Source organism: Malaclemys terrapin, chromosome 18 (assembly GCF_027887155.1).
Source record: "Malaclemys terrapin pileata isolate rMalTer1 chromosome 18, rMalTer1.hap1, whole genome shotgun sequence".
NCBI classification, from domain to species: domain Eukaryota; kingdom Metazoa; phylum Chordata; order Testudines; family Emydidae; genus Malaclemys; species Malaclemys terrapin.
Window position 1 is genome coordinate 1693522 of NC_071522.1, and position 27665 is coordinate 1721186.

General features: G+C 62.4%; 2 protein-coding genes across 5 annotated transcripts; one reads left to right on the plus strand and one right to left on the minus strand.

Annotated features, from left to right (window-relative positions):
• Positions 1-1080: 1080 nt before the first annotated feature.
• Positions 1081-17493, plus strand: LOC128825764 (adenine phosphoribosyltransferase-like). Of its 2 annotated transcripts, none has more exons than XM_054008536.1 (6): positions 1081-1104; positions 12385-12542; positions 13256-13349; positions 13608-13754; positions 14110-14205; positions 16537-17493. In XM_054008536.1, the coding sequence occupies exons 2-6, from the start codon at positions 12420-12422 to the stop codon at positions 16692-16694; spliced, it is 618 nt and encodes a 205-aa protein (XP_053864511.1). In that variant the 5' UTR covers positions 1081-1104; positions 12385-12419; the 3' UTR covers positions 16695-17493. The 2 variants fall into 2 exon arrangements, with proteins under 2 accessions (XP_053864511.1, XP_053864510.1); XM_054008535.1 differs by lacking the exon at positions 1081-1104 and adding an exon at positions 7308-7383.
• Positions 17494-17581: 88 nt separating this feature from the next.
• Positions 17582-26427, minus strand: RAB34 (RAB34, member RAS oncogene family). Of its 3 annotated transcripts, none has more exons than XM_054008532.1 (11): positions 26061-26427; positions 23749-23911; positions 23166-23257; positions 21393-21461; positions 20557-20658; positions 20419-20483; positions 20056-20107; positions 19433-19514; positions 19083-19173; positions 18563-18670; positions 17582-18200 (listed from the first exon to the last, which is right to left on the minus strand). In XM_054008532.1, exons 2-11 carry the CDS (start codon positions 23803-23805, stop codon positions 18133-18135), a joined length of 786 nt encoding a protein of 261 aa, XP_053864507.1. In that variant the 5' UTR covers positions 23806-23911; positions 26061-26427; the 3' UTR covers positions 17582-18132. The 3 variants fall into 3 exon arrangements, with proteins under 3 accessions (XP_053864507.1, XP_053864509.1, XP_053864508.1); XM_054008534.1 differs by having other exon boundaries at positions 21393-21458; positions 26061-26425; XM_054008533.1 differs by lacking the exon at positions 26061-26427 and adding an exon at positions 25712-25866.
• Positions 26428-27665: the final 1238 nt, after the last annotated feature.

The following is a 27665-nucleotide window of genomic DNA, read 5'->3' on the forward strand; positions in this document are numbered from 1 at the left end:
GGCGCATTGTGTCACTGGGCCAAGGCAGAGGCCGCCAGAGCTGGGCCTCAGAATGTAAAGTGCCCAGGAGACCAGCGGAAAGATGCAGGGGCGTCTGTCTGTCTGTCCCTTCCCACCCCCCGCAGCCAGCCTTCCAATCGTCTGTCTGTCTGTCCCTTCCCACCCCCTCCAGCCAGCCTTCCACTCGTCTGTCTGTCTGTCCCTTCCCACTCCCTCCAGCCAGCCTTCCACTCGTCTGTCTGTCCCTTCCCACCCCCTCCAGCCAGCCTTCCACTCGTCTGTCTGTCTGTCCCTTCCCACCCCCTCCAGCCAGCCTTCCATTCGTCTGTCTGTCTGTCCCTTCCCACCCCCTCCAGCCAGCCTTCCATTCGTCTGTCTGTCCCTTCCCACCCCCCGCAGCCAGCCTTCCATTCGTCTGTCTGTCTGTCCCTTCCCACTCCCTCCAGCCAGCCTTCCACTCGTCTGTCTGTCTGTCCCTTCCCACCCCCTCCAGCCAGCCTTCCACTCGTCTGTCTGTCTGTCCCTTCCCACTCCCTCCAGCCAGCCTTCCACTCGTCTGTCTGTCTGTCCCTTCCCACTCCCTCCAGCCAGCCTTCCATTTGTCTGTCTGTCCCTTCCCACTCCCTCCAGCCAGCCTTCCATTCGTCTATCTGTCCCTTCCCACCCCCTGCAGCCAGCCTTCCATTCGTCTGTCTGTCCCTTCCCACCCCCTCCAGCCAGCCTTCCACTCGTCTGTCTGTCTGTCCCTTCCCACCCCCTCCAGCCAGCCTTCCACTCGTCTGTCTGTCCCTTCCCACCCCCTCCAGCCAGCCTTCCACTCGTCTGTCTGTCTGTCCCTTCCCACCCCCTCCAGCCAGCCTTCCACTCGTCTGTCTGTCTGTCCCTTCCCACTCCCTCCAGCCAGCCTTCCATTCGTCTGTCTGTCCCTTCCCACCCCCCGCAGCCAGCCTTCCATTCGTCTGTCTGTCCCTTCCCACCCCCTCCAGCCAGCCTTCCACTCGTCTGTCTGTCTGTCGCCATATATACCCCGCTCTGCCTGGTACTGCAGGTCCTTACGGACTGAGCATCCTCCCCCTGCTCCAGCCCCTTCCCCTGGCTTGGCAGGTAAGTTGGCAGCAGGCACCTCCTGGCTGCCCTGGCTGTGGGGAGGAGATGGCAGCTGGGCACTGGTTACCGGCACTGGGGCCATTCCCCCCCCACAATGTGGGGGCACCGTGCTGGCCCTGGAGCGACGTGCACCCTGCACCTTCCAGATGCAGGGCAGCCCCCTGGAGACCCAGCAGCACCACCCCTGGCAGGGGGAACAGCACACGGCTCTGGCGCCAGAGGCAGGGTCTGGGAGAGGGGCCCCATCCCTGAGCTAGAGGAGGGACTGGGCATGTGTCTGTTGCGGGGGGGGGAACCCCTGAGCCAAGGGGCTGCAGGGGGGCGCTGCGAGAGCCTGGCTGGGGCCTGACCTCCCTCGTGGGCCTGGCAGTAGTGTCTGCCTGAGAACAGCGCCGGGCGACGCTCCCTGCGGCCCCCTGCCCCAAGCATGCCGGTGACTCAGACATTTCCACGGTGCTCCCTGGCCATTCTGGGCGGCTCTATGACCTGGTGGGATGGAACCCCGGTTCCTGCTCATTCCAGCGCACCTGGGCCAGGGCCAGTCCCTTCGGAAGCACTCGGCCCTGCGCTGGCGTCTCAGCCCGGCTCCGGGGACGGGTGCTCTCTGGAGTTGCTGGCTGGACGAGGAGCTGGGCAGCTGGGAGCCACTTGCCCTGGCCCTGGCTCTCCAGGCACAATCCATGCACAAGGTACTGGAGCCTGTGGGGCTTATGGGGAGCACAGTTAGCCAGAAGCTGAGATGTTCCAGCAGCTTTCAGCTGCACAGCCGGGAGCAGCAGCTGCGGCTGATCAGGGACTGTCCCTCCCGGCCGAGGAGGAGATCCTCACTGGTAAGTCACCCAGGGGCTCTTCTCCCTCAGCTCCTGATACTCGCCTGTGGGGAACCTGGCACGCGGGGCTGGGCCGGCTCTGACTCCGCTTCACGACAGGCTGGGCAGGACAGCAGGCAGCAGGCGTCTGGCCCAGCTGGGGGCATGGGCTGGCGAGACACCCCCCCCCCACTGCTCTGTAAATCAGGGGAAACCCTGCAGTCCCACCACCCTATCGGGAGTGACGGGCCACACCCCAGGGCGGAACATGTGCCACACAGTCACACCTGTGCGGGCCAGGGAAGGGGAAGGGCCACCCAATCAGAACTCTCTGCCACGCCCATGGGGTGGCGTTCACACCTGCTTGGCCCCTGCTCTGCACAGGGGTGATGCCGTCCAAGGCTCAGGCAGGGAGACCAGGCCTCTTCTGTCACAGGGAGGAAGTGGAAGGAGAAATCTGCCACCAGGCCCTTGCTCAGTCCTTGCCTGTAGCTCTCCTCCACGGAGGACAAGGTGTGCCCAGGCTGCAGGTCCAGTGGGGTGGAGGCAGATGCTGCAGGTCATGCTTCTTAGCACTGGGGGGGCCTTGCAGTGCACAGTGGGGTGTACGTGTGCTGGACTCTTCCAGAGTTCCCTGGGGTTTCGCCCATGGCTGGGGGAGAGGGGTCCTGCAGTGCGTGGGGGCTATGCCGTGTGCTCCCTGGCTTGGGGAGGTCCTGCAGTGCGTGGGGGCAGTGCCCGAGCTGTGTGCTCCCTGGCATTATTTCGTGCTCTGCGCCTGCTCCATTAGTGGTTACATTCCTTTAACTCTTCCCTTGCCAGGTCCCACCCCATGAGCCCATCGTCGAGCACCCTGATGAGGATTGTGAGTCAGACGCAGGCCCCAGAGCAGCTCCTGGGGATCCCTGCTTTGCCAGGGGCCCTGCCGAGGCCCTGGCACTTGGCCCCCCTTCCTAGCGCCATGTGCCTGGTGGGTGCCGAGGGACGCGGGTTCAGAGGGGAGCTATTAAAAGACAATGTTCTGAGTTCCCTGTGCTCTGGCCAGATTCTGTGGGGTGGGCTAAGGTGGTGCATTGTGGGGTAGGGCATGGGCTGAAGGGGAGGGGAGGCTGGTTGGAAGGGGGGGAATGACGCTTTTCCTACCCGGGAGTGAAGAGGCGTCCCCATGGGACTCCAGCCCTGCCCACCCCCAGCCTGCTGCTCCATGGCTCCGGGACCAGCAGGTATGAGGGAGCTTCTCTGACCTCAGCCCTTCCCGACGCTGCCCTAGGCCATGGGGCTGCAAACAGATGGGGGGCTGGGAGGACAAGGGCCCATACCCCAGCCTCATGGACTCATGACAGACACTGCAGTGTCCACACTGGCCTCTGTGGGGCACTCTGACAACCAGCCAGCCTGACCCCCAGGGCATGGCCACTGACCTCCCCGGGCCTGCTGGGCCAGCCCACGGGAGTGCAGTCAGCTACACGCGAGCCCTGGCTCATCTGAGGGCGGCTCGGCCAATTGGCTCCCGGCCCGGGCTCCTCCTGGCACCGCGGCATCACCACCTCTCCTGGCCCCAGCCAAAGCCCCTGTGGAATGTGCAGGGACCCTGGGAGCCAACAGCACGGACAAAGGTCTCAGCCATCAGCCGGCCAGAAACACCTTGGCCGTTCCCCAGCACAATGCAGCCATGCGCAGTCCTTCACCCAGGCCCCAGACACAGCTAGCGCCAGGCCCCAGCAGCGTCCCCGGGAGAAGCTGGGGCAGGTGGGGCCAAGACCCAGTAGGGAAGGTTATGGGGGACATGGGGGCTGAGACCCAGTGGAGAGGGTCGTGGGGGACGGGGGGGCCAAGACCCAGTGGAGAGGGTCATGGGGGGCAGGACGGGCCAAGACCCAGAGGGGAGGGTCGTGGGGGGGCACTAGCCTTTATCGCTGGGGACATAGGTATGAATGCAGGTTCAGTGACCAGTGCAATAAGTTTGGGGCCCTGAGCCCCCTCTTCCTCCCATTTCTATCATCGCCGGCCACTCGTCTCATGAGCCATGTGTGAGCCCTCTTGGCAATCCCGCTGGCTGGCCGAGAGGAGCCCAGGCTGGGCGCTCTGCTGCGGAGCGTGTCCGGGGGGCAGCGTGACGCACTGGGAACGTCCGCACATGGCTGAGCACACGTTTGTTCAGCCACCCCCGGGGTCACATCACCTTGGCATGCGCAACCTGGCGCCAGCTGGGTTTTACCTTCTCAGCCTGTTTTCACATTACGAACCCCCCCACCCAGGAGCACAGGGGTCCCCGCATGTGTCGGTATCCGGTGGCCCCCGCCCAGCTGCTGCTGGGGGTGCAGGGCCAGGCCGGGGCCCAGCACTAGGTGGGTGGGGACGGGGGCAGTCGCTTCCATCCAGCTAGCGAGTGTTCTGACTTTGTACATCTGCTCGGGTCTCTGCCTCTGTGCACTGGCAGGGCGGCAAATGGCTGATTGCCAGCCAGAGGAGCACCCACCTGCGGCACGGACACGGCCGGGCTCTCCCCTGGCAGCAGGTGAGCTGGTCCCAGATGTGATGGACAGTGATGGTGCCACGCTGCTTCGCCAGCGTTTGCCATGTCCTCCATGCTGCTGGGGCAGGGCTGTGCCCGCAGGGCCATGTCTGGAATGCAGGCTGGGGTGGGGCCAGATGTCTCGGATACCATGGTGGGGGGCAGAGGGCAGGGCCTGACTTGGGTGCAGCCTGTAACCAGCCAGCCCGATGCCAGGGAGCTGAGCGAATAACTCATATCCCCATCACCCTCTGGTTTCCAACATCACCTGCTTTCGAGCCTGTCCGAGCCCCTGGGCTCAGCTCAGGGGAGCCGCGTGCTCCCTGTCCATCCCCCCGAGCCCCAGCACACTCCGCCACCTGGGCACCAGCCCCAGTGCAGCAGCAGAGAGGATGCAGTGCTTCCCGGGGTGCCAGCCGAGCGCTGTCATCCCCCTGAGCATGAGATCCCGTCCCCACCTGCTCACCCACTGCGCCCCCTGGTGGCCATCGAGGGGGCACCGGGCCTGCGAGCTCTGCGTGGCTATAAGGGACCCCGCTCTATTGCTGCCCAGTCTCTAGTCTCGGCCTACGGGCTCCATGCCCGGGTCACCGCTCGAATGGGGTCCCTGGGGGGACTGACCGCTCGCTGCACAAACCCTGCCGCTCAGGAGGCAGAGCCCTTCGAGTGCAGGCACCTGCTCCCCACCAGACAGGCCCTGCCTCGCTCTGCAGGGCCGGGGAGAGGGACCCTGGACTCTGTGCCCCCAGCTGACGCCCAGGCCCTCCCCACAGGGCGATGGGGTTCTCAACACGTTTGTTCAGGTGAAACCAGGTGAAGGCACCAGCCTGCATGTGAGCCAGCCCTGCAGGGGGCACGGGGGGAGACAGGCCATGCCAGGAAGCCCCTGCCTGATGCCTGCTGCTTCCCCCGCCCTGGGCCGATGGTACCTTGTGCTGCCATGACCCCAGCCCCCGAGCGAGCAGCGACAAGGTCCTTGTGCACGAGGGACGGGGTCTCTGGAGAATGAATTCACACCGGGGACAAGGTTCTTCCTGTGCACACGCGAGCCCAGCAAAGCAAGAAAGCAGCAGCGTGTCTGTGACCAAGTGGGACTGTTCCTGATGTGTTATTTGAATGCTGAGTGGGGAGTATTGACCTGGGAAGGTTGCAGGGGAGTTGTGCTGGGGCTGCCTGTGTTGGGGAAGGGAGCAGACCTGAGCATGTAACCTGAGAACCCAGGAGGGGGTTGGAGGCCAGGTGACACCTCTGCCCGGGGAAACTGGACAAAGGACACAAAGGCTGGGGGAAGAGCCAGGGGAAGGCCAGAAAGGAGAAGGCTGGAGGGAGTTTCAGTTTGGAGCTGGCTGGAAAATGGAGAGGGGCGCCCCGATGGGGCTTGGGCTTCCCAACAGGGCAGTGGCCTCCCTGGGGCCCCCAGATGGACCTAACTAAAGGGGGAGGAGGCTGTTGTTGGTACCGGCAAGACCTGTTTTGGCCTGTGTTCCTGTCGTCTAAATAAACCTTCCATTTTACTGGCTGGCTGAGAGTCATGGTGAATCGCAGGAAGCCGGGGGTGCAGGGCCTGGTCTCCCCCACCCTCCGTGACAGTGGCCCCCTACCCCTTCCACAGTGCCAGGGCGTGGGGATCACCGCTGGAGCAAAGCAAAGGCCGCAGGAGGGGTCAGATGTTGGGCACGTAGCCCAGGGGGCAGTGCCAGTGAAGGGCATGGAACTGGGCGGCTCTGCGTGCGGAGGGTGCTCCCAATCCGGGGCAGGACTGTGCCAGGCAGCCAGGAGCCGGCCGTGGGCTCCAGATACTTCTCCTGGGGACTGGCTGGGCTTGGTTCCAGCCCGTGCTCCCCAGGCTCCCGCCCTGGGGGCTGGTCCCGAGAGAGACCCAGGTGCTATTCGGTCCCCTGGCTCTCAGGAGGCTTGCTTGGCTCAAGCAGTGCTGGCAGGGGGCACCATGGCTCAGGAGTGCTGGGGGAGGGGGAGTCAGGATGTTGATAAGGCGCTTCACTGGGCTCCCCTTCCCTAGGCAGCAATACCAGGGCTCTGGGGCTCTTTCCACCCTGCAGGGTCACTAGGGAGGCTCCCTGCTCCCTCTGCAATGAGTCTCCAGGGCCTGTCCAGCACGTGGGTGCAGGAGGCTTGGGGAAAGTCTGGGGGACGAGCTCGGCCCTGACTTGCGGTGAGCTCGGCTGCCGTGTGCCACCCCAGAGGAAGAGCAGCTGTGTGCAGGGTGTGGAGGCAGTGACGCGGAGCCGCCGGAGGGCCCGGTGAGTAGAGCACTCAGGCCTGAGCAGGGGTGTGCAGGAAACCAGCTGCCTTTGCAGTCGGACAGTCATGGTCCCAGGCGACCCAGGGTCTGTCTCCGCCAGTCAGAAGCTGGGATTGTCCCACGTGCAGCCAAACGGGTGCGGGAGCAGAGCCTGGGTGCTGCCCCCGGGGCCAGCCCATGTGCTGCCTGCCGTAGCGACACTGCTGTGGTTACCCAGGCGAGCTTCCACGTTAGCTGGGGGCTGCGATGTGCTGCAGTCGCTTGCCTGTCTACAGGACTGACAGGCCCTGTGTGAACAGGGCTCAGGCCCTGGTGATCCTGGGCTTGCACTGGGCACTTGGGCCACTCACGCAGGGGAAGGACACCAGTGTTCTCCCATTGGGAGCTCCAAAGGCTCGCGCGTCCCCTGGCTCTCCCTCCCTTTGGCGTCCTCTCCCTCCTGTCCCTTCTTCCAGGCCGTGTTCTCTGGGGCTTGCCCTGAGACTGGATGGTGAACAACTCACTGCGAGCTCACCGGCCCTTGGCCCCGGCCTGAGCTTTCCCCAGCTGTTGTTGTCTGTGACGGGAGCTTCATCCGTGTCCAGTTGCACTTTGGCTCTGCAGGGACGTGGGTGTGGCCTGCCTGCTGCCCGTCCTCCAGGGCTCCGAAGCACTGGGACAAGGGCTCCACAGCAGAGACCCTCCTGCAGGTACTGAGCCAGCTTGGACCCCGCTTGGGGGCATTTAAAGGGTGCCTGCTTGGGGCACGTTAGTGGGAATGAGCTGCAGCAGCCCATGGGAAGCGAGGGATACGGGGCAGGAAGGTGGATGAAATGCACCAGGGCTCGGGCTGAAGGACCTGAGGGTTGGCCCAGCCAGGGCCCCTGGAGCAATCCCGACTGGTCTCCAGGGACTGTGCAGCGTTGCCTGGATGCCAAGGGGCTGGGGGGGTGTGACGAACTGGGACTGTCCTTACTGTGGTCTGTGAATGCTGACAGGGGAGTGTGACTAGGATAGTCTGCCCGAAGGTGAATACCTGAGCGTGTAACATGAGAACCCAGGAAGGGGTTGGAGGCCAGGTGACACCTTGGCCCGGGAAACTGAACAAAGGCTGTGGGAGGGGTCGCTGAAGGCAGAGTCTTGGAAGCTGGGTGGAGAGATGGTGGGGAGGCAGAGATTGCTCTGACCTCCCAAGCGGGGCTGGGATGCCCTGGGACCCCAAGATGGACCTAACTGAGGGGGTCCCTGTTGTCTGTGCCTGCAAGACCTGTCTTGGACTGTATCCCTGTCATCCAAATAAACCTTCTGCTTTACTGGCTGGCTGAGAGTCATGGTGAATCGCAGGAAGCCGGGGGTGCAGGGCCCTGAGTCCCCCAATACTCCGTGACAACTGGTGGCAGCGGCGGGATCTACTGCACCCCGTGGACGGCGCTTCCTGCAGTAAGTGACTGGGGAGCAGTAAAACGAAGGGGGATTGACGGGGACCAGGCGTGCTGGAGAGTGAGAGAGAGACGGTTATTACCCCGGGAGTGTGTGACCAGCGAGAAGGACTTTTGCAGTAACAGGGTCCCCCGGGGGGATCGCAGCGAGTGGTCCCAGGGGCGGAGGAGTCTGCAGCTCGACCCTGGCAGAGAGGTGGTGACCTCGAGAAGGGCTGGCACACTAGGGGTCCCCCTGGGAACTGTGGGGAGCTGTGAGCACACAGGCCGGTGAGTGGCCAGCAGGAAGATGTATGCCAAGCGGCTTAAGAGCGACCTGGTGGAGCTGTGCAAGCAGAGGCGGCTGCGCATTGGGAGGCTCACCAAAGAACAGCTCATTGCCCGGCTGGAGGCGGAAGATCGCGTGAATGAACTGCTCCCTGTGTCTCAGGGAAGCAGCCTGGCAAATACAGCGCAGGCACCAGAGTCTGTCCCAGCTGGGAGTGGTCAGCCGGCTGCTGAGGGCTTCCCGAGACCCCTCCTTCCTATGCCTAGGGGAAGGGTGGGGAGGAGCCCAGCAAATACCGAAGGCGCCGTGACCCCCCGGGCCAGCAGGGGATCCTCCCGGCGAAGCTCGCCGGCCAGCAGAGGATCCTCCCGGCGACGTTCGGCATCCGTGGAGCAGAATTGGCTGGAATGGGAGAAAGAGCTAAAACTGAGAGAGCTGGAGGATCGTGAACAACAGAGATAGCGTCAGCATGAACGGGAGGAGAAAGAGAGACAGAGACAGCATGAACGGGAGGAGAAAGAGAGACAGAGACAGCATGAAGAGAGACAGCGTCAGCATGAACGGGAGGAGAAAGAGAGACAGAGACAGCATGAAGAGAGACAGCGTCAGCATGAACTGGAACTGGCGAGATTGAAGGGCAGCGAACCCCCGGCTGCGGTGAGTGAGGGGGGACCCAGGACTGCACGGAGCTTTGATAAGTGCATCCTGGCCCCACGCAAGGAGGGGGAGGACATGGATGACTTCCTGGAGGCCTTTGAGACGGCCTGCGAGCTGCACCGGGTTGATCCCGCGGACAGACTCCGGGTCCTTACCCCCTTACTGGACCCCAAAGCCGTGGCATTGTACCGCCAACTGGAAGAGGCAGAGAAAGGGGACTACGAACTATTCAAAAAGGCCCTGCTACGTGAGTTTGGGCTGACTCCTGAGATGTACCGGGAAAGGTTCCGGAGTCAGGATAAAACCCCTGAGATCTCATATCTGCAACTAGCCGTCCGCATGGAAGGATATGCCAGCAAGTGGGCTGATGGGGCCCAGACGAAGGAGGACCTGATTAAACTGCTGGTACTGGAGCAACTGTATGAGCGGTGCCCATCCGACCTGAGGCTGTGGTTGGTGGACAGAAAGCCAGAGAACCCGCGAAATGCAGGCCGGCTGGCCGATGAGTTTGTAAAGAGCCGGTCAGGAGATAACAGGGAGGAGTCCCAAAGGAACAGTCCCACCACAACGCAGAGAGAGAGTCACCATGGGACCTCCCCGTGGGAAAATACAGAAAAACCCCGTCAAAGGGGAACATCCGGCGTCAGGACCATCCGACCCACTCGGGGGGACCCATGGGACATGGGCTGCTACCACTGTGGCCAAAAAGGCCACATACGGGCCCAGTGCCCCAGGCTCAGGGACAGACTGAGCAGACCAAACCCACAGAGGGTTGACTGGGTAGAGACCCAGCCAGGCGAGAGGCAGCATTCCCAGGGAAGGGGGGCTGGCAGAGTACCACCTGCTAAGGAGGGAGGAGAGCTCCAGGCCAGCTCCTCTGGGGGGCTGGATGCTCCAGACTCAGGGTTTTTGGTTTATACGGTAGGCGCGGGGCTGTCCCTCCGGAGAGAGTACCTTGTTCCCCTGGAGGTGGATGGGAGGAAGGTCAATGGATACTGGGATACGGGCGCAGAGGTGACGCTGGCCCGGCCCGAGGTGGTGGCCCCAGATCAGATGGTGCCCAACACCTACCTGACCCTGACGGGGGTGGGCGGAACACCAGTTAAAGTGCTCGTGGCAAGGGTACACCTGAAGTGGGGGGCCAAGGAGGGCCCCAAGGATGTGGGGGTACACCCGTATTTGCCCACTGAGGTATTGATGGGGGGGGACCTGGAGGACTGGCCAAGCAACCCCCAAAAGGCACTGGTTGTGACCCGCAGTCAGAGCCAGCGAGGGGCACTGTGCCCTGGCCTTGGGGGGGGGGTGCCTTGCCTGAGGCGCAGGACCCTAACCTGGTGGGGAGGGAACGCCCAGGGACACGGCTCAGGGAGGCTGCAGCTTCAGACCCAGCGGGCGAGAAAGAGCAGGTGGCCATCCCTGTCCCAGCTGCTGAGTTCCAGGCCGAGTTGCAGAGAGATCCCTCCTTGTGGAAGATAAGGGACCTGGCCGACCTCAATGCGGTACAGACCATGGGACGAGGTGGACGGAAAAGGTTCCTGTGGGAGAAGGGGTTCCTGTACCGAGAATGGGCTCCCCCAGGGAAGATGGAGTCAGGGGGGATCAGGAGGCAGCTGGTGGTACCCCAGAAGTATCGCCGCCAGCTGCTGTGCCGGGCCCGTGATATTCCTCTCTCAGGGCACCAGGGAACCTGGCGTACCCAGCAGAGGCTGCTACGGAGCTTTTACTGGCCTGGGGTCTTTGCTACTGTCCAACAGTACTGCAGATCCTGTGACCCCTGTCAGAGGGGGAGGAAGGCCTGGGACAAGGGGAAAACAGCTGTAGGACCCTTGCCCAGCATAAAGGATCCTTTCCGGAGGGTGGCCAAGGTTAAAAGGGCGGCTCTAAACCAAGAGAGCCCAAAGCACAGACCTCCAGACTGGAGCGCTGGGAGAAGTCCACAGCCCAGTTGGAACCCCAGAGGTATGGGGGTGGGAAAAGGGCACAGGCCGCATAAACCTTCCCACATGCGAACTGCGAGTGCCATCAAGCACCCTCGACCTAAGGGGGGGCGTGAGACTGGAGGGGCCTGGTGTAATTCTCACCAAGGAATGGGAGGGATGCGGGGGCATCCATGGGAACGGGGGTAGGTTCGAACTTCCCCGGGTCACTGGCTAAAGTGACCCTGCTCAGTTCGGTCTTGAAGGGGGGAGATGTGACGAACTGGGACTGTCCTTACTGTGGTCTGTGAATGCTGACAGGGGAGTGTGACTAGGATAGTCTGCCCGAAGGCGAATACCTGAGCGTGTAACATGAGAACCCAGGAAGGGGTTGGAGGCCAGGTGACACCTTGGCCCGGGAAACTGAACAAAGGCTGTGGGAGGGGTCGCTGAAGGCAGAGTCTTGGAAGCTGGGTGGAGAGATGGTGGGGAGGCAGAGATGGCTCTGACCTCCCAAGGGGGGCTGGGCTGGGATGCCCTTGGACCCCAAGATGGACCTAACTGAGGGGGTCCCTGTTGTCTGTGCCTGCAAGACCTGTCTTGGACTGTATTCCTGTCATCCAAATAAACCTTCTGCTTTACTGGCTGGCTGAGAGTCATGGTGAATCACAGGAGGCCGGGGGTGCAGGGCCCTGAGTCCCCCAATACTCCGTGACAGGGGGTTACTGGGAGGCCAGGCCCCTCCCAGCCTTACTCCTCCTCGCTTGTACTAACCAGTAGGAAACTTGACAATGAAAGCTGTTTCCTTGCTGAATGTTGTGTGCGCTCCAGCACGCAGGTTTGTTATTGTAGGGTTGCTCACAAGCACTGGGCAGCATTGGTTTGTTGTTGTAGGGTTGTTTCCAAGCACTGGTTGGTGTTGGTTTGTTATTGCAGGGTTGCTCACAAGTGTAGAGCTGTGCAGGTTTGTTATTGCAGGGTAGCTCCTGACCATGGGATCCTGCAGTTGTTTATTTCAGACACTGGAGCACTGAGCCCACCTCCAGCGCCTAGGACTCAGGCCCCGGATGCCAAGTTGTCCAGACTTTGCTCGTTTCGAGCAGTGAGAGAGCAGCCTGCCGGTAAATGGAGCAGTTGGGTGGCTGGACTCTGCTCCAGACGTGAGGGCCTGGCAGGTACTTCCCGTGCAAAGCCAGCTCATCCCTGAGCTCGGCTCATCCCGGCTCCTTTCCTGGGGCCCACAGGCTGCTCTGTGGTTCCTGGGCTGCCTGTGAGCCGCAGGCCCCTGCCATGGGGGGTCTGCTCTCTGCTCCCATGGTGCACTGCAGTGAGCCGCTTTGCTGGGCGGTAGGAGGTGGGTGAGGTGCCCATTGAGCGTCTCTCCTGCCAGCCACGCCAGCGCATTTAGGGCCGACTCTTCTTCCCGTGCAGCTGGTTCCATCTGGGCCCTGCCCCTCCGTGCGCTCATGGACCTGCGGCATGTTCCCGCCAGCCGAGAGACGGGATGGTACTTAGCGCTCATGGCTCCGAATGTCAAGGGCCCCAGTTACGCTTGGCTTGACCCCTCCAGGCTGTACTGTCACCGGCAGGTAGGGCCCCCCACCCCTACCCCCAGTAAGGAAGGGGGCTGCACGAGGCGAGCTTTCTAGCTGCAGGGTTTCTGGGCCCAGGAGTGTGTAGCCGGGGGTGGGGGGGGGGGGTGGTTAAAGGCCCTGCCTGTTTCCTGGGGAAGAGGAGAACCAGGAGGGTCACCCGCCCTAGCTAGCCACGCCCCAGCCCCGCGGTGATGGGCACAGCTGGCCAGGTGAGTGAGCAGGGCCTGCTTGGCACCAGTCTCTGCCAGGCATCCCATGGTGCTGGGCTGGTGGGTTAGTGAGGGGGAGGATGGGCCCCAATCCCTGGGCATGGAGACCCGGGACACGATGGGCTGCAGACTCGGACACCTGGGCATGGAAAGCAGCCTAGGGCTCTGCCTTGCTGACCCTGCTCCCAGGGCGTCGCTGGCCGGGCACCCGCTGGCTCTGAGCCGATCAGGGGGACGCAGGCAGTACCTGGGCGCTGCCTGGCAGATTGGCTCCCACTGAGCAGAGCAGGAGGGGACTGGCTGCCTAGCTCTCCCAGCCATGCTGCCTGAGGGGGCTGGCTCGGTGCCAACCCAGGGGCCAGCGGTGTCCCTTCAGAGGGCCCGGGTCCCATGGCCAGCCACCTAGCGATGAAGTGAGCACCATCCAGTTAGTGCTGGCATCTCTGCTCCAGACTGGGCGGGCAGGCGGCACCCTCAGCAGCTCTGCCGTCTCCCCAGGGCCTGCAGGACTGCATTGCGGACCTGCTCCAGCCCTTCTGCGAAGACCCCATCGACCTGGTCGCTGGAATCGACGCCATGGGCTTCATCCTAGGTAACCCGCCGGCCTCTCCCGGGTGTCTCCTCCCTCGGGGCTAGGGATGGGAGTGCGTGCTGGGGTGAGGGCACCACCTGACCTCCAGTGAACAAAGGGTTCACCTGGGCGCTGGCCTGCCCTCTCCTTGCTGGGGCGCTCGGGGCAGAGTCTTTTCCCTGTGCTAGCTGGTTACAAGCTCCATTGGCCCCTCCAGGGCTGTGCCCCATCTCCCAGGGCATCGGTGCCCATTCACTCCTCTGCTTGCCCTTGTGCCAGGCGCTGCCATAGCCAGCACCCTGCAGAAAGGCTTCCTGGCCATCCGCAAAGCCGGACACCTCTGTGTGGAGACCTGCACGCAGCCCTACACCGACTACTCGGCCCGCCAGAAGCTGCTGGAGATGAGGACGGATGCCATCCAGCCAGGTGAGAGCTGCGGCAGGCACGGCCAGCAGCCCCCGGGCTCTGGTGCCTGGCTACTGCCCTCGGGCGCTGCCACCCCTCTTCTGTCCTGTGGGAAGGGCCCTCTCCTCGAATTCACCTAAGCATGGGCCCAGCACCCCCTCTACGCCTCACCTGCTCCAGGTGCCTAGCTCCATGGCGGAGCTCCCAGAGAGCAGCAGAGCACCTCCCTGGCATCCCACGGGCACCGTTACTGCCTGTCTGAGGGCTCTGCCCCAGCCCGAGTCTGTCTGTTGGGCTGCAGGTAACGGCATCAAGGCGCCAGCAGAGGGAGGGGTCTGTGGGGAGAAACCCACCTAACCAAGCCCTTGCACCCCAGGTCTGCGTGTCTTACTGGTGGACCAGTGGATTGAAACGGGGGGAACCATGCGCGCTGCCATCCAGCTGGTGGAGCAGCAAGGGGGAGTGATTGCAGGTAGGGGGCAGCATGATGCATGGGGCGGGGGGCTGGCCAAAGGGCTGTGATCACGCCCAGCCTGGAGCCCGGCGGGGCAGGAAACGGAGCCACCTGGACAAGGCGATCGCTGGGCGTGGGAAATGTTGGAAGAGTCTCAGGTTTTTCCTTAACCAACATTTCCCCTGAAAAGTTTCCAACCCAAACCCCAGAACGTTGGACTGAAATGTTTGAAATCTCCGTGTTGGTGATGAAAACCAGAAACCTTTTCACAACTGAAACGTCCCCAGCACTGGGCCAGCCATTGTGTCATTAAACCCCTCATCTGGGTTCACACAGTGGAGCGAGTGTAGAGGTCTCCACAGTGCTGCGGGGGCACCCACCTCGGTGGGGCAGATTTGAGAAGGGCATGAGCCCCCTCCCCCATTATCACACAGGCCCCTCTCGGAGGGTAGCTGGCCCTTTGAAGGAGTCAGGGCCACCTGCCTCTGACAGGCTCCACAAGGGGTAACGAGGCAACTCAGGTTCACCTGGGACTAGGGGAACACCTGGAGGTGCTGGGATGGGAGGCCGTTAATTAGGCAGGGAAACACCTGGGCAAGCTAAAAAGGAGGCTCTGGGCCGTGTGGGACAGAGGAGAGAGGCTCTGGGTGAGAGGCCCAGTTCCCAGAATAAGAGAGCTCCCACGGGGAGGGCTTCAGGAGGAAGCTGGTGATGGGGCTCACCCAGAAGGGAAATTGAGGAAGAGTGGGCCTGGTGGGAGAGGCTTTGAAAGGGAGGTGCTATGAATGCCACAGCTCAGCAGACCCTAGCCCATGCAAGGACTTCAGCCGGTAGCAGCAGAAGCCCCAGAGCACAGGAATTACTGTCTCGAGGCAGGATCGTTGTGGTTTGTCCCCTGTGCGGACCCTTCCCCTAGCTGATGACAAGCCCTGGCTCCGGAAGCGGGGTCTGGGTCAAGAGAGCCTTGCTGGGGAGGGATCTGGATGGACATAAGTGGGGCTGATGGACTAAGATTACCTCTGCCCCCCACGGCTTCACCTCCTGGGTCTCTCCTTGGAGCATTCAGCATCCTCTGCCCCTCCGTGTGCTTCCCACAGCGAGTCCGCCCAGGTGGGGTCCTGGGGAAGCCAAAGGGTCCTGCACACACCCCCACTTCGCAGTCAGATGTGACTCTCAGCCAGCCAGTAAAACAGAGGTTTATTAGATGACAGGAACACGGTCTAAAACAGAGCTTGTAGGTCCAGAGAACCGGATCCCTCAGCTGGGTCCATTCTGGGGTCCCATGAGCTAGACACCCCTGTCTGCACTCACTCCTAGCCCCCAGACAGCTCCAAACTGACTCACCCTCCAGACCCTCCTCCTCTGGGCTTTGTCTCTTTCCCGGGCCAGGAGGTCACCTGACCCCTTTGTTCACCTTTAGCTATCCCCTTGCAGGGGGGAAGGGCCACGGCCATTTTTTGCTAGGATACAGTCAGCCATGAATGCACACTGGAGACTTAAGAAATGCATAGGGGAAACTGAGGCACCCACACAGTATTCAGAGGAAACATTAAGAACAGTCCCACTTCGTCACACCCCCGAAGGGGTGCAGTTCAATATATAGAAGCCTCATTGGATTTACTGAAGCCCACTAGGGGAAACTGAGGCAGAGATGCGCTGGCAGAACTGCAGCAGGCCACCAGGAGGTGCTCCAGGTTGATGGCTCTATGACGCTCCTGCTCCAAGGGAAGGAGCAGCTCCATTTAAGTGCCCCAAATTACAGGAAATAGACAGGTATGACTGGCTAGAGTCCTGGTAGGGTGTCGGGGGGGCGGGCCCAGTCTCTCCCCTCCACAGTTTGACCTGAAGCATCAGCCCCTTTGCTGGTGGAGTCTGTCCCCGCAGTGAGAGGCAGCGCCCTGACCCAGGGGAGCCGGGTGCTGCCTCGCGTTGTCTTGCCCCCCGGACAGGGCAGGAGAAAGTCGGGTTTGCCGATGGGATCAGGCCTGCCCCAGCCAGAGGTTCCTGAGCAAGGTGAACTCCCCCCATAATGCAACTGGTCACTCATGCAGTGTTGGGCCCGGGCTGTCTCCTGGGGCGAGGGCACAGGCTGGCGTGCGTCATTGACAGCGCTGGTTAGTTCTTGCCATGTGTGGGCTGCTGCCCATCCTTGGCAGTGCCCAGCAGAGGGTGGCACCCCCCCACAGCGACTGGCACGGGGAGTGTGGACGCAGCTGAGCTAACAGCAATGCAGCCTTCCCGCCACGGCCCCTCCCCAGGCACTGCCCAGCTCAGCCAGCACTGAGCTCGAGGGCCTCTGGTTGTCCGGGTCCCCGCCGTAACCCCCCCACTCTGCTCCATGTCGCACAGGCATCGCTGCCATCTGCATCGAGGACAGTGAGGGTGGCAAGTGGATCCAGGAGCATTACAAGTGTTCACAGTGTGTCCCCCAGCACCTGATGCCCCAATTCAACAGGCACCAGCTGGAGTCCTTCCAGGCCTTTGGGACCACGCCTGGCCAGGCATAATTAACGGGATCTCCTGCCCTGCAGCTGAGCCTTGCACCAAGGTGCCCAGGACCACCTGCTCCATGGCCCGTAGGTTGTCCCTGCTCCCAGAGGCCGGAAGGGAGGGGTCACAGCTTCCAGAAGAGCTGCTTCCCCTCCCCCACCCCAGTCTAATCCAATTAAGCCATGTAACCCTTACTAATCACAGATGCCCTCCAGAATGGCTGCATCACGTGGGCAGAGACAGTGCTCAGACACCAGCTGCGCCCCTGCGTCTGGGGAGCAATCTCACCACTTGCTGCTGCGTATCAAACCTGCCCCACGCCGGCCCCCACCTCTGCCAACACCCCCACCCAGCTGCTGCCCTGGGGAGCCCTAGGTCGCCTCCCTGAAGTCTGTTACTCCCTGAGAGCAGAAGGAAATCTTGGTCTGGGCATGGCCCAGCTCCCTGCTGGCAGCGCCCCCAGCGTCTGTCTGAAATCAGGCACGCTGCTCCTTCTTCCTCTGGCTGGCTGGGCGCTCAGCTGCTGGGCGGTCAGTGTGCCGGGGGGATGGGGCTGCAGCCCCAAGCTGCTTCCTCCTTGTTCTGATGCCCCTCACACCGCCCCCCCGCCCCCAGCAGCTCCCACCCTGCCGAGGCGTCACAGAATGCTTCGCACCCTCGCTCCCAGGGGAAATCCGGCCAGCACTGCTCCCCACACCCCCAATCACTGGGTATTTTCTTTTTTTTTAAAAAGCGTAGAAATTCGGCTTTATTCCATAGCGTCTGCGCCAGGAGACCTCTCCCCTTTGTTGATTACACACTGATTTGCATAGTTAACGAGCTTGTGCAGTCTCTTCCCTTTCTCTGCAGGCAGCAGGGTCTCGGTAGGCGGAAGTGGGGCAAGTCCCAGGCTACTGCTCCAGCTGCTTCCTGACTCTTGTTGCGGTAGGTGGGCAGGACGCTGCCTGGCTCCGCGGCCGGCTCCTGGCAGCGTTAACACCACCGGAGCGAAACCAGGGCAGCACCCTGCCCAGCCAGCACCAGCCACGAGGCCAGCAGGGGACAGGGCCAGGGCACGCAGAGACCACGCTGTGCCCTAGCCCAGGAGGGAGGGAGGGGGGATTCCTGTCCCAGCTAGGAGGGGGCACTGCAGGGCACAGACCCAGGGATGCTCAACTGCCTCCATCGCCCACCAGGCCGGTCAGGGCAAGGAGCGGTGCCGCCAGCTCTGCCTATGCTTCAGCCCAGCCCCAGGCCAGGAGCCAGAGCCAGGCCGTGGTTCCCAGCTGCCCCGGCCCAGGGCGCAGAGGGAAGGAATAGTTCTGGGTGAGCGGCGGGGGCAGGAGCTGAGCCGGGGGGAGGGATCTGCGCTGAGCAGGCACCAGCCCCCGCAGGCCCACAGCTGGGATCCGCCAGCAGCTCTTTGGTAGCGAAGAGAGTTCAGTGCACGCAGCGGGGCGGGGCTGGCGTCCCCCCTCAGCGGCAGCACTTGGATTTCCTCCTCTGCGCCGTCAGGTACAGGTCGCTGTCCGTGCTGTGAATCCCTAGGAAAGCAGCACACGTGGGATCCCGGGAAGTACAGTGAGCGCCCCAGCCCCCTCCAGTGCCACAGAGACCTTCGCCCGGGCTGCCAGCTCCAAGCCTGCCGGGGTCGGGAGTGCCACCAGCTGTTCCCAGCTGCCCACTTGCAGCTCCCGTGGGAAGCTGGCTGCGGCTCTTCCCCAGAGCCGGAGGGTCCCCCTAGGGCAGCGCCAGGCGGGTTGCAGGGCGTGGGGAGGAGCCTGGCCCTGCCCCTGCTCTTGGTTACCTAGCGGAGCCAGCCCAGCGCTAGATGCCCCCGGGCGTCAGCTCAGTGTACAGTGGTGGTGCTGGCTGGGATCCCAGCGGCCGCGAGGTGGATACTCACGCACGACGTCCCCGATCTTCCTGGCGCTGCTCTTCTCCAGCTCGGCCAGCACGCTGCTCTCGAAGGTCAGCGAAGCCACGCGGAAAAAAAACTCCCTCACGTTCTCCCCTGCCCAGAGAGTCAACAGTGACCCCTCCGTCCCTGGCTCCCAGCTCCGGGGATGTGCCAGTGCTGGGACCGTACTCTGGGGTACACCGAGCCGTGGGCAGCTGCGTGGTCACCGCCTGCCAGCAGTGAGCCGTGCCCAGGGCGATGCCCACAGAGGGGCAGAGGGCGCTCGGTGTCTGAGGCTGGCACAGGCACGAGTGTGCTGAGGTGAGGTCTGGGGGCAGGAATGCAGAGTGTGGGGGTGGGGGGCAAAGGGTGGTCAGACCCTCAACAGTGATGCCAGCTGGGAAAACTGGGCTATGCTTCAGCCCTGGGGGCACCAGGCCTCCACTCTAGGGGGCCGAGAGAGGCAGCAGCCAGGGGCACCTCTCCCCTCTGACCCCCCCTCATCACAGCCTGCCCCGGCACTCACCGGTGAGCGAGGAGACAGCCCAGTACTCCGCCCGCATCTCCTTGGCCACCTTGATGGCGTCTCTCTCCATGAGGCTGTACTGTGCAGGCGACTGCGGGAGGAGACAGGAGGTCACCGCCTGAGCCCTGGGACCAGCCCCATGGCAGGGGCCCGTGGAGTGCTGGGGGGACGGCTCCTGGGGGCTGGCTGGGACAGACAGGGGGATGGAAGGCAGCTCCATGACCTAGATTGACCCCAGGGCTCTGTCCTAGGGAGTTTGCTGAGTCGAGCCCCCCAGGACAATGAGGGGTGGCCCCAGGCTCTCCCCGGCAAGCACCATTCAGCTTGGGGGGGCTGGGACCCACACTCACACTCAGATCCTTCTTCGAGCCCACCAGGAAGAGGATCACGTTGGAGGGGTCATTCTCCTTCAGGGCGTCGGCCAGCCACTGCCTGGAGGGCGAGAGAGAGGCCATTAGCCGGGGAGGCAGGCGGGGCCCTGGGCTCTGAGACTTTGCCCACTCAGCCCGGCCCTAGGGACGGCAGCAAACAGCCCCCCAGCTCAGCCCTACCCCCAGCCCCCCACCTTCAGCCCCCGCATGGCCCAGTGCCTGCACCCAACCCCCACACCCTGACCTACAGCCTGGTCCCCTTACGCCTCGAATCCCACACCCCAGGCCCCAGCCCCAGTGCCTCCCCCAGGCCCCAGCCCCCTGCACCTCCCCCAGGTCCCAGTGCCTCCCCCAGGCCCCAGCCCCCAGTGCCTCCCCAGCCAGACCTCTAGAAATCCTCACTTGTCAGTTACAAACCCTGCTCCCCCCCCTGCCCTCTGGCTCTACTGGCTGCCATCTTCCCTCCCCTCTGCCCAGGCCCCCCTTGGCTGCCATTGCCCCCAGCCCCCCCCCACCCTACACTGCCGTCACCCCTGCCCCCAGCAACCAACCCGCTCCCTGCAAGAAGAGTCCCTTTGCCCTCTGAGCTGACGTTACTGTACCTGGTGTGCGCTAGAGACGCCACGTCGTTCACGTCGAACACAATCACTATCGCTGGGGGGAGAGCGAGAGGAGGTGAGAGACGGGGGGCTGGGGGGACCCAACACAGGGCTGAGAGGGACCCCACAAACCCTGTGTGCTTGTTATCGAGAGCACCAGCCTGTGCTTGGCGTAGGGCCGATAGTTCGCACTGGGCCTGCAGGGGCCAGATTGTTATGGAAGGGCCACGTGTTTGTTATGGTAGGGTTGCCGGCAGGGTGGTGTGTTTGTGATTTTAGGGTTTATTGCAGCAGGCTGCTCATTAGGACTGGGGTACAAGCCCCTGGCTCTTGGTGCCCCGCACACTCCTGGACCCTGGCCCTCACCTTGTGCTCCGCGGTAGTAGGTGGATGCGATGCACTTGAACCTCTCCTGGCCGGCCGTGTCCCACCTGGGGAGAGGGGCAGCGGGTTAGCTGTGGCTGTGACGGGAGGGCCGAGAGGCTGGGCTGAGCCGGTACTCACAGCTGTAAGCTGAAGGGGACGCCGAGCACCTCAAAGCGCTCCATCTCGAAGTCCACCCCGATGGTCGCCTTGTAGTTCTTATCGAATGTGTCCTTGCAGAACCTGCGGGGGAGACCCAGCCGGTGGAGCTGGGGGGTCAGTATACAAAGGGCCGGCCCCCTGGGGCTTCCTGCCAGGAACCCAGGGACCCACCACTGAAATGCAACCCCCTCTTGGGTGCGACACAGCAGCTGGGTACCAGCTGCTCCCCAGTGAGATACCACTGGGAGAGGAAGTGAAGGAACAGTCTGTGTCTAGCTAACTGCCAAGGGAGGACTCGGGGAGCCAGTGTCCTAAGCAGCCCACGATGGGGTATTAGTTCTGTACTGACAGGGGAAAACTGCTCAACCGACTCACCTGGATTCTCCTGGGACTCTCCCATCCAAGCAATAAACAGGCCGAGCTCTACGGAGCTGACAAGCCCGGAGCCTCAGGGGGCCAGACCCTGAGCCTGCTCTTGGACAAGTCGACACCTTCCCAGGCAAACCTCCCCGAAAAGCCCCCCTAAAGCAGCGCCAGAAGCAAACGGGAAGTGGGGACACCCCATAGCACCGACTCGGGGGCTGGGAGGCCAGCCTGGGGATCAGGGGTGTCTGGAACAGTCTAGGCCACTGGCGGACTCCCCATAGCCCCGGAGAGCAGGGACCGCGCCTCCTATGTGTCTGCGCAGTGCCCCGCACAGTGGGGCCTGGCCTTGAGATAATAAACGACACTTCCCCCCTCCCAGAGAGGGGCCTTTCCCCCTTCCTGGGGCCCTGGCAGTGCAGTCCCGCCCACCCCCAGGCAGCCCCACCTACCGGTTGATTAAGCAGGTCTTGCCCACTGACAGGTCTCCCACCACGATGATCTTGGAGATCTTAAACCTGCTGGGGATAGCCGGGCACATCGTTGTCAGCTGTGAGCTCCCGTTCCCCCACCCAGGATGGGCAGCGCCAGCTCCCACAGCTGGTGGCCGGGCCAGCAGCCTCCCCCCGAGGGGCCATGGGACGGTTTGGTGTCTCCAGTGCTTGCACTCGCTGCCATGCTGAGCGGGTGCTCCCAGGGCTCCCTGCCCATTCCCAGTGCACGCCAGCTTCCACTGGGGTACTGAGTAATCGCCGGAGCAGCTGTCTCCTGGTAACCTCAGACACCCAGGCAGGCTCCTCCATCTGCTCAGGAAGCTAACGAGTCCAGGCAATTAGCCTCCCCTCCTCCAGGTGTTCGTCAAAAGCAGCCTGCTCAGAAACCTGAACCTCACCTTCCCCCCGCGCACCCCGTCCTGCTGCTCCCCCGGGCACCCCATTTCTCCCCCATGCACCCCGCGCCACTGCTCCCCCCATGCACCCCATCCCGCTGCTCCCCCCACACACCCCATTTCTCCCCCGATGCACCCTGTCCCACTGCTCCCCCCATGCACCCGCGCCACTGCTCCCCCCATGCACCCCATCCTGCTGCTCCCCCACACACCCCATTTCTCCCCCCGCGCACCCTGTCCCACTGCTCCCCCCATGCATTCCATCTCTCCCCCATGCACCCCACGCCACTGCTCCCCCCACGCACCCCATTTCTTCCCCCAGGCACCCCATTCCGCTGCTCCCCCCGTGCACTCTGTCCCGCTGCTCCCCCCATGCACCCCACCCCATAGCCCTTTTGCTTTTACAGATCTGGACATTGGACCTGGCTGCAGCTTCCCCCAGACTCCATCCAACAGGGAGGCCAGACAATGCGGAATGACCCGCAGGCGGTTTCCAGGCTCCAGACCCCCTTGCCCACGACAGGCAGGCTGGGCACTTTGTAAGGGGACTTTAGGGAGACTCCGAGTCGAGTCCTGGGGCAGCAGCAATGTGGAGCAGCCCCCGGTCACAGAGTGGGGACCAGCACCGCGATGCTGGGGAGCTGGCAGGGCGACCAGCCCCCAGGCTCAGACGGTGCTGGTTTCCCTGAGCGCTGTGCTGGGGAGCCAGCGCACGGCATCTCCCACTGAGCCCCCCAGTCACCTCCAGCAGCAAGTCCTATGGTTGCCCTGCTCTGGGCCCCTCCTCCCAGCTGCTCACTGCCACAGGCTTGGGCACAGGCCGTCCCGCTCCCTCCCAGCACGCAGCTCTGAGCCGGGCAGGGCTGGGGTTCCCCTCGGCTGCTGAGCCAGAGGGAGGCAAGGATGCACGGAGCTCCCTCTGCCTTGCTGTTCTGGCTCCTGGGGGATTTCAGGCCAACCCGTCTCATTTCTCTGGGAATCAGGCCCAGCAGAGAGGCTCAATCCAAGGCAGGACCCCCACCTCCTCCCCTTCCCCTCCCCAGCACATTCCTGCAATGTGAGTAAGCTCCAGCCATGCCCCAGCACGCAGGGCTCTTAAAGAGACACTGCTCAGCCCTCCCCGGCTGCTGGGAAAAACCAAAGCAGCCTGATTGGGTTCCATTCCATTCCGAAAACTGGCCCTGGCACCAAACCGGGCTCGGGCCTGGGCTGGCTCAGGGCAGTCGTGATGAGGTCCCCAGGGTCCGGGGCATGCTGCTGCCTGCCGGGAGATCTTTAAAGGGCTCTGTCCCTTCCCTTGGGAGGCGGGAGTTCCCCGCGGCCCAGCACGGCTTACCCCACTGTCCCCGTTCGCTGCTCCTGGCAGGCGCCGCTTACTTGGGGATGAAAGCTGGAGCGCGAATGGAGGGCGGCCTCTTTGTGAAAGCACTGAAATGGGAGCACAGACAGTGAGCTGGCAGCTCCTGGGAAGTCGGCAGTGCCCGCTAACGGCTCCCCCAAAGAGAGCCCGAGCGGGAATGCCCCCGGAGCCTGCCCAGAACAGCCAGCCACACACGCTGCGACACCCAGCCCGGAGCCTGCCCAGAACAGCCAGCCACACACGCTGAGACACCCAGCGCCCTGCGGCTCTCCCTAGCTCGGCTTGCTGAGAGGGGATGGACAGCCTGTGGCAGGGACCACACACGGAGCAGTCCCAGATGAGGGGGAGGGGTGGGGAGCTGGCACCACGTCAGCCAGACCGAGGAGAAGCTGGGGAGAACCCGCTCAGCACCCCCAACAATCCCCCCGGCTCGCGCTTCACAGGTGCAGCAGAACCCGGACTTGGCTCCTTCCCCGGCTCTGATACTGTTCTTCCCTTGGGCCCGCGCGGGTATCCATCACTCTCCCCTGGCCCCGCCTCGAAGCACTGGCCTGCTTACCTGAGGCAGCTCCGCAATGATCCGGTCCCTCCGGACTGGTGCTAGCACACTCATCATTTGGAGCCCGACTTCGCTGGGGAGAACCCAGGCACCCAAACTAGCGGGGGAGAAGGTTTGAGGGAGGTTTCCTCCCCGTTTGCTGACTGCTGATTTGAAGCACGTCCTGCAGGATTACAGCACAACAGGCGGGGAGAGGGGAGCTGCAGTCTTTGCTTTGCAGCTGGCAGCAAGTCCCCCAAGTGTGGCACTGCTGGAGCTGGCGTTCTGACCCTTCTCCTCGCCATGGGCAGAGCCAACACATTCAGGGCAGCCCAACCACAGCCAACTTGCCAGAAGTGCAGCACGGAGTGGAGCAGATTGCAGCTGCCCTCCTATTTCCGGCAGAGGCGTGAGCAATGGAGAGCAGCGTGGCGTGGGGATCGCTGGAGCAGTGCACCCTGCGATCTCCGAGGGCGGCTGCAGGCTGCATGGCCAGTTCCATGGCTTGCACGTGGTCTCTAGCAGCAGCACGCTGGCCACCCTGCAGCCCTGGGCCGGTTTCTTTGCTATTCAGTGTGGAGACCCTAGAGCACCACGGTGTGTCTGGGGGTCGCTGTGCAGCATTGGCCAGTACTGGCCAATCCGTGCCAGGCTATGGGGATACCCACAGGGGAAGAAAGTGCCTGAGCCAGTGGCAGGTGATAGCTGTGAACCTTGGCCTGAAGGGCAGGGAGCCTGGCCTACTCCAACGCTCTGTTGAAGGAAATCTTCCTGGCTGATCCAAGGCACCACAGTGAGACATCAGGCTGGTGGGAAAGGGCCATACCAGGAGTGGCTCCCAGAGCCTCTGCACGGACCCTGCATTCCTGCCTGTGCCTCTGGTACTGAAGGGCCTTTCCTAGCACTCTGTGTTACATTTGAGGTTTGCTGTTGGCCCAGCAGCTGCCTAGCACCTGGGGAGATTTCATCTGGGCCTCCGCCCGGAGCTGCAGCTTCCCAGAGCTCCATGTGGTACAGAGAAGGACTTCAAAGCCATTTCCCTGGCTCCACAGACACAGCTCCTACTCTGGGCTCCGTGGCTACCTGCAGGGGTCCCTGGGCCAGCAGAGCGGGTTGCTGACCACGTGGCTCGTTGGACAGCACCCAAGGCAGAGCTCTCCTGCAGCTCCATCCTGGGAGTTTGCTCTCCAGCCAACGCGCCTTGTCCGCTTTCTGGAGCACGACAATCACTTGCTATTTCACTCCTGGCGGCGCAGTGCTGCCTGGAGAGAGGCCAGGATAAATGGCTGGCTGGGGCCACCAAGAAGCCAGTCCGGGTTGTAATCACAGCAGTTACTTTCTTTGGTCTGGTTTCTCCTTTGGATCCATGTCGAGGGGCGTGCTAGAGAGAGGTGCAGCCGACCCTCGGCTTTACCAGGGAAGCCCCACAAGCTAGAAGGGGCTTGGCTCCCGAGCGGGCTGCAGACAAGCTGACGTGCGGGGCTCCACCTCTGCCCAGCTGGACTGGCACAGTTCTCAGGGCCAGACTGAGCTAGGCACCAGCTTGGCAGGGCCTGGGCTACCCCCACCCCTGCCGGGCACTGTCTAGTCTACACTGGCTACCGCGGAGGGGCCGCTGCAGGTAGGGGAAGGGACCTCGGGCTGGAGCTTCCCCGAACCCAGCACCCTGCAGTCAGGGCTGCCCAGAGGATTCAGGGGGCCTGGAGCAAAGCCGTTTCGGGGGCTCTTTCCATAAAAAAAAGTTGCAATACTGTAGAATACTATATTCTCGTGGGGGCTCCTGTGGGGCCTGGGGCAAATTGCCCCACTTCCCCCCCCCCCCCCCCCGCAACCCTGCCCTGCAGTAACTACCCGGGACTCCTGGGCACCCGCCACGGGACTGGGGGGGATGCATCCGGCAAGAAGGAGGGCTCCCCAAGGGGCTCTCGCCGGGGGGGGGGCACCCAACCCAGGAAGCCCGCCCGACCCCCCTGCCCTCACTCACCCGCACCAGCGGCGCCTTCGGGCTGCGGGGAGCTCGGGCGATGAGCTGCATTTCGGGGGAGGGGAAGGTAACCTGATCCCCGGAAATTCCAGGGGCTGCGCCGGCACCAGCCGGCCGGGCTGCGCGTCCCGAGGCTGGGAGCGGGGCCGGGGAGAGAACCGGGGCAACGGGCACCGCGGGACAAAATGCACCCCCGGGATGTCCCCTCTCCCCGCTGCCCCCCTCCTCGGGCCCGGGTAGCCCCCTCGCCCTGCCGCCCCCCGGGATGCCGCGGAGCTGGCTCTTCCCGCCCGGTCCCCACTTGCCGGTTTCTGGCTCTAGCTCGTGTTGGGCCGGGTCCCCTCCGTACCTTCCGCACGGGGGCTCTCCGGCTCCGGCGGGGCTGGGAGGCGGCTGGGCTCCTTCCCACGGCAGCTGCTCCTGGTTAATGACTCACAGGCTGAGGCTCCGGGGGGCGGGGGCAGGCAGAGCCCCCCGCAGAGCATCCGGCCCGGTTCTCCGGCGGGACATCCCGACCTCGCCCCTCCCGGGTGCCGGGGCCCCAGTCCCGTCTGTTCGCCGGGAGCTGGCGGGCTCCGGCTGTCAGGTCTGCAGAACAAGCGGCCGGAGCAGGGGCCGGGGGCGCCAGGCCAGGCACAGCTTGGCCCAGAGAGGAGCCCTGCCCCGCACAGCCCGGCTGCGATGGGAGAGGCTCCCAGGCTGGTGCGTGGCCGAGCCAATGCTGCTCTCCGCGGGCAGCAGCCACCCAGGCCCCTGCTCAGGCCTCTGCTATTAGCCAGCATGTTCAGGGATGCAGCCCCACACCCTGCCTGCTAGAAGTGCTGGATCATAGAATCTCAGGGCTGGAAGGGACCTCAGGAGGTACCTAGTCCAACCCCCTGCTCAAAGCAGGACCAATTCCCAACTAAATCATCCCAGCCAGGGCTTTGTCAAGCCTGACCTTCAAAACCCCTAAGGATGGAGATTCCACCACCTCTCTAGTAACCCATTCCAGTGCTTCACCACCCTCCTAGTGAAATAGTGTTTCCTAATATCCAACCTGGACCTCCCCCACTGCAACTTGAGACCATTGCTCCTTGTTCTGTCATCTGCTGCCACTGAGAACAGCCGAGCTCCATCCTCTTTGGAACCCCCTTCAGGTAGTTGAAGGCTGCTATCAAATCCCCCCTCACTCTTCTCTTCTGCAGACTAAACAAGCCTCAGCCTCACCTCTTTTATTGAGTGATTCATCCCCTGGACGGCAGGGGATGAATCACTCAATAAATTGTCATGTTCTGTTCACTCCCTCTGAAGCAGTGTCAGCTTGTGTCTTCTTACATTTTAAAAATATTTGTATTAACACATCTCATTATTATTAGATGTACTGAATTTCAATATGTGATTAGAAATGTCACTACCCCATATACCATTCATTTGTAACCTGTTTTGGGACTCCTGGATGGAAGGTGCTTAATAAGATACAAATCTTAAACTATTAATTAGGTCTGTCAAGCGATTAAAATTAATCGCATGATTAATCATGCTGTTAAACAATAATAGAATACCATTTATTTAAATATTTTGGATGTTTTCTACATTTTCAAATATATTTATGTCAATTACAACACAGAATACAAAATGTACAGTGCTCATTTTATATTTATTTTTATTACATATATTTGCACTGTAAAAAACAAAAGAAATAGTATTTTTCAATTCACCTCATACAAGTACTGTAGTGCAATCTCTTTATCATGAAACTTGAACTTAAAAATGTAGAATTATGTACAAAAAATAACTGCATTCAAAATAAAATAATGTAAAACTTTAGAAACTACAAGTCCACTCAGTCCTACTTCTTGTTCAGCCAATCACTAAAGACAAACAAGTTTGTTTACATTTGCAAGAGATAATGCTGCCCGTTTCTTGTTTACAATGTCACCTGAAAGTGAGAACAGACGTCTACATGGCACTG

Coding starts and splice junctions, on each gene's coding strand:
- RAB34 (XM_054008532.1), bottom strand. CDS start 23,805: ATGATGAGTGTGCTAGCACCAGTCCGGAGGGACCGGATCATTGCGGAG. Junction 20,108..20,418: donor CTACTACCGCGGAGCACAAG/GTGAGGGCCAGG, acceptor CTCTCCCCCCAG/CGATAGTGATTGTGTTCGAC. Junction 19,515..20,055: donor GCGTCTCTAGCGCACACCAG/GTACAGTAACGT, acceptor CTCGCCCTCCAG/GCAGTGGCTGGCCGACGCCC.
- LOC128825764 (XM_054008536.1), top strand. CDS start 12,420: ATGGACCTGCGGCATGTTCCCGCCAGCCGAGAGACGGGATGGTACTTA. Junction 12,543..13,255: donor GGCTGTACTGTCACCGGCAG/GTAGGGCCCCCC, acceptor CCGTCTCCCCAG/GGCCTGCAGGACTGCATTGC. Junction 14,206..16,536: donor GCAAGGGGGAGTGATTGCAG/GTAGGGGGCAGC, acceptor CATGTCGCACAG/GCATCGCTGCCATCTGCATC.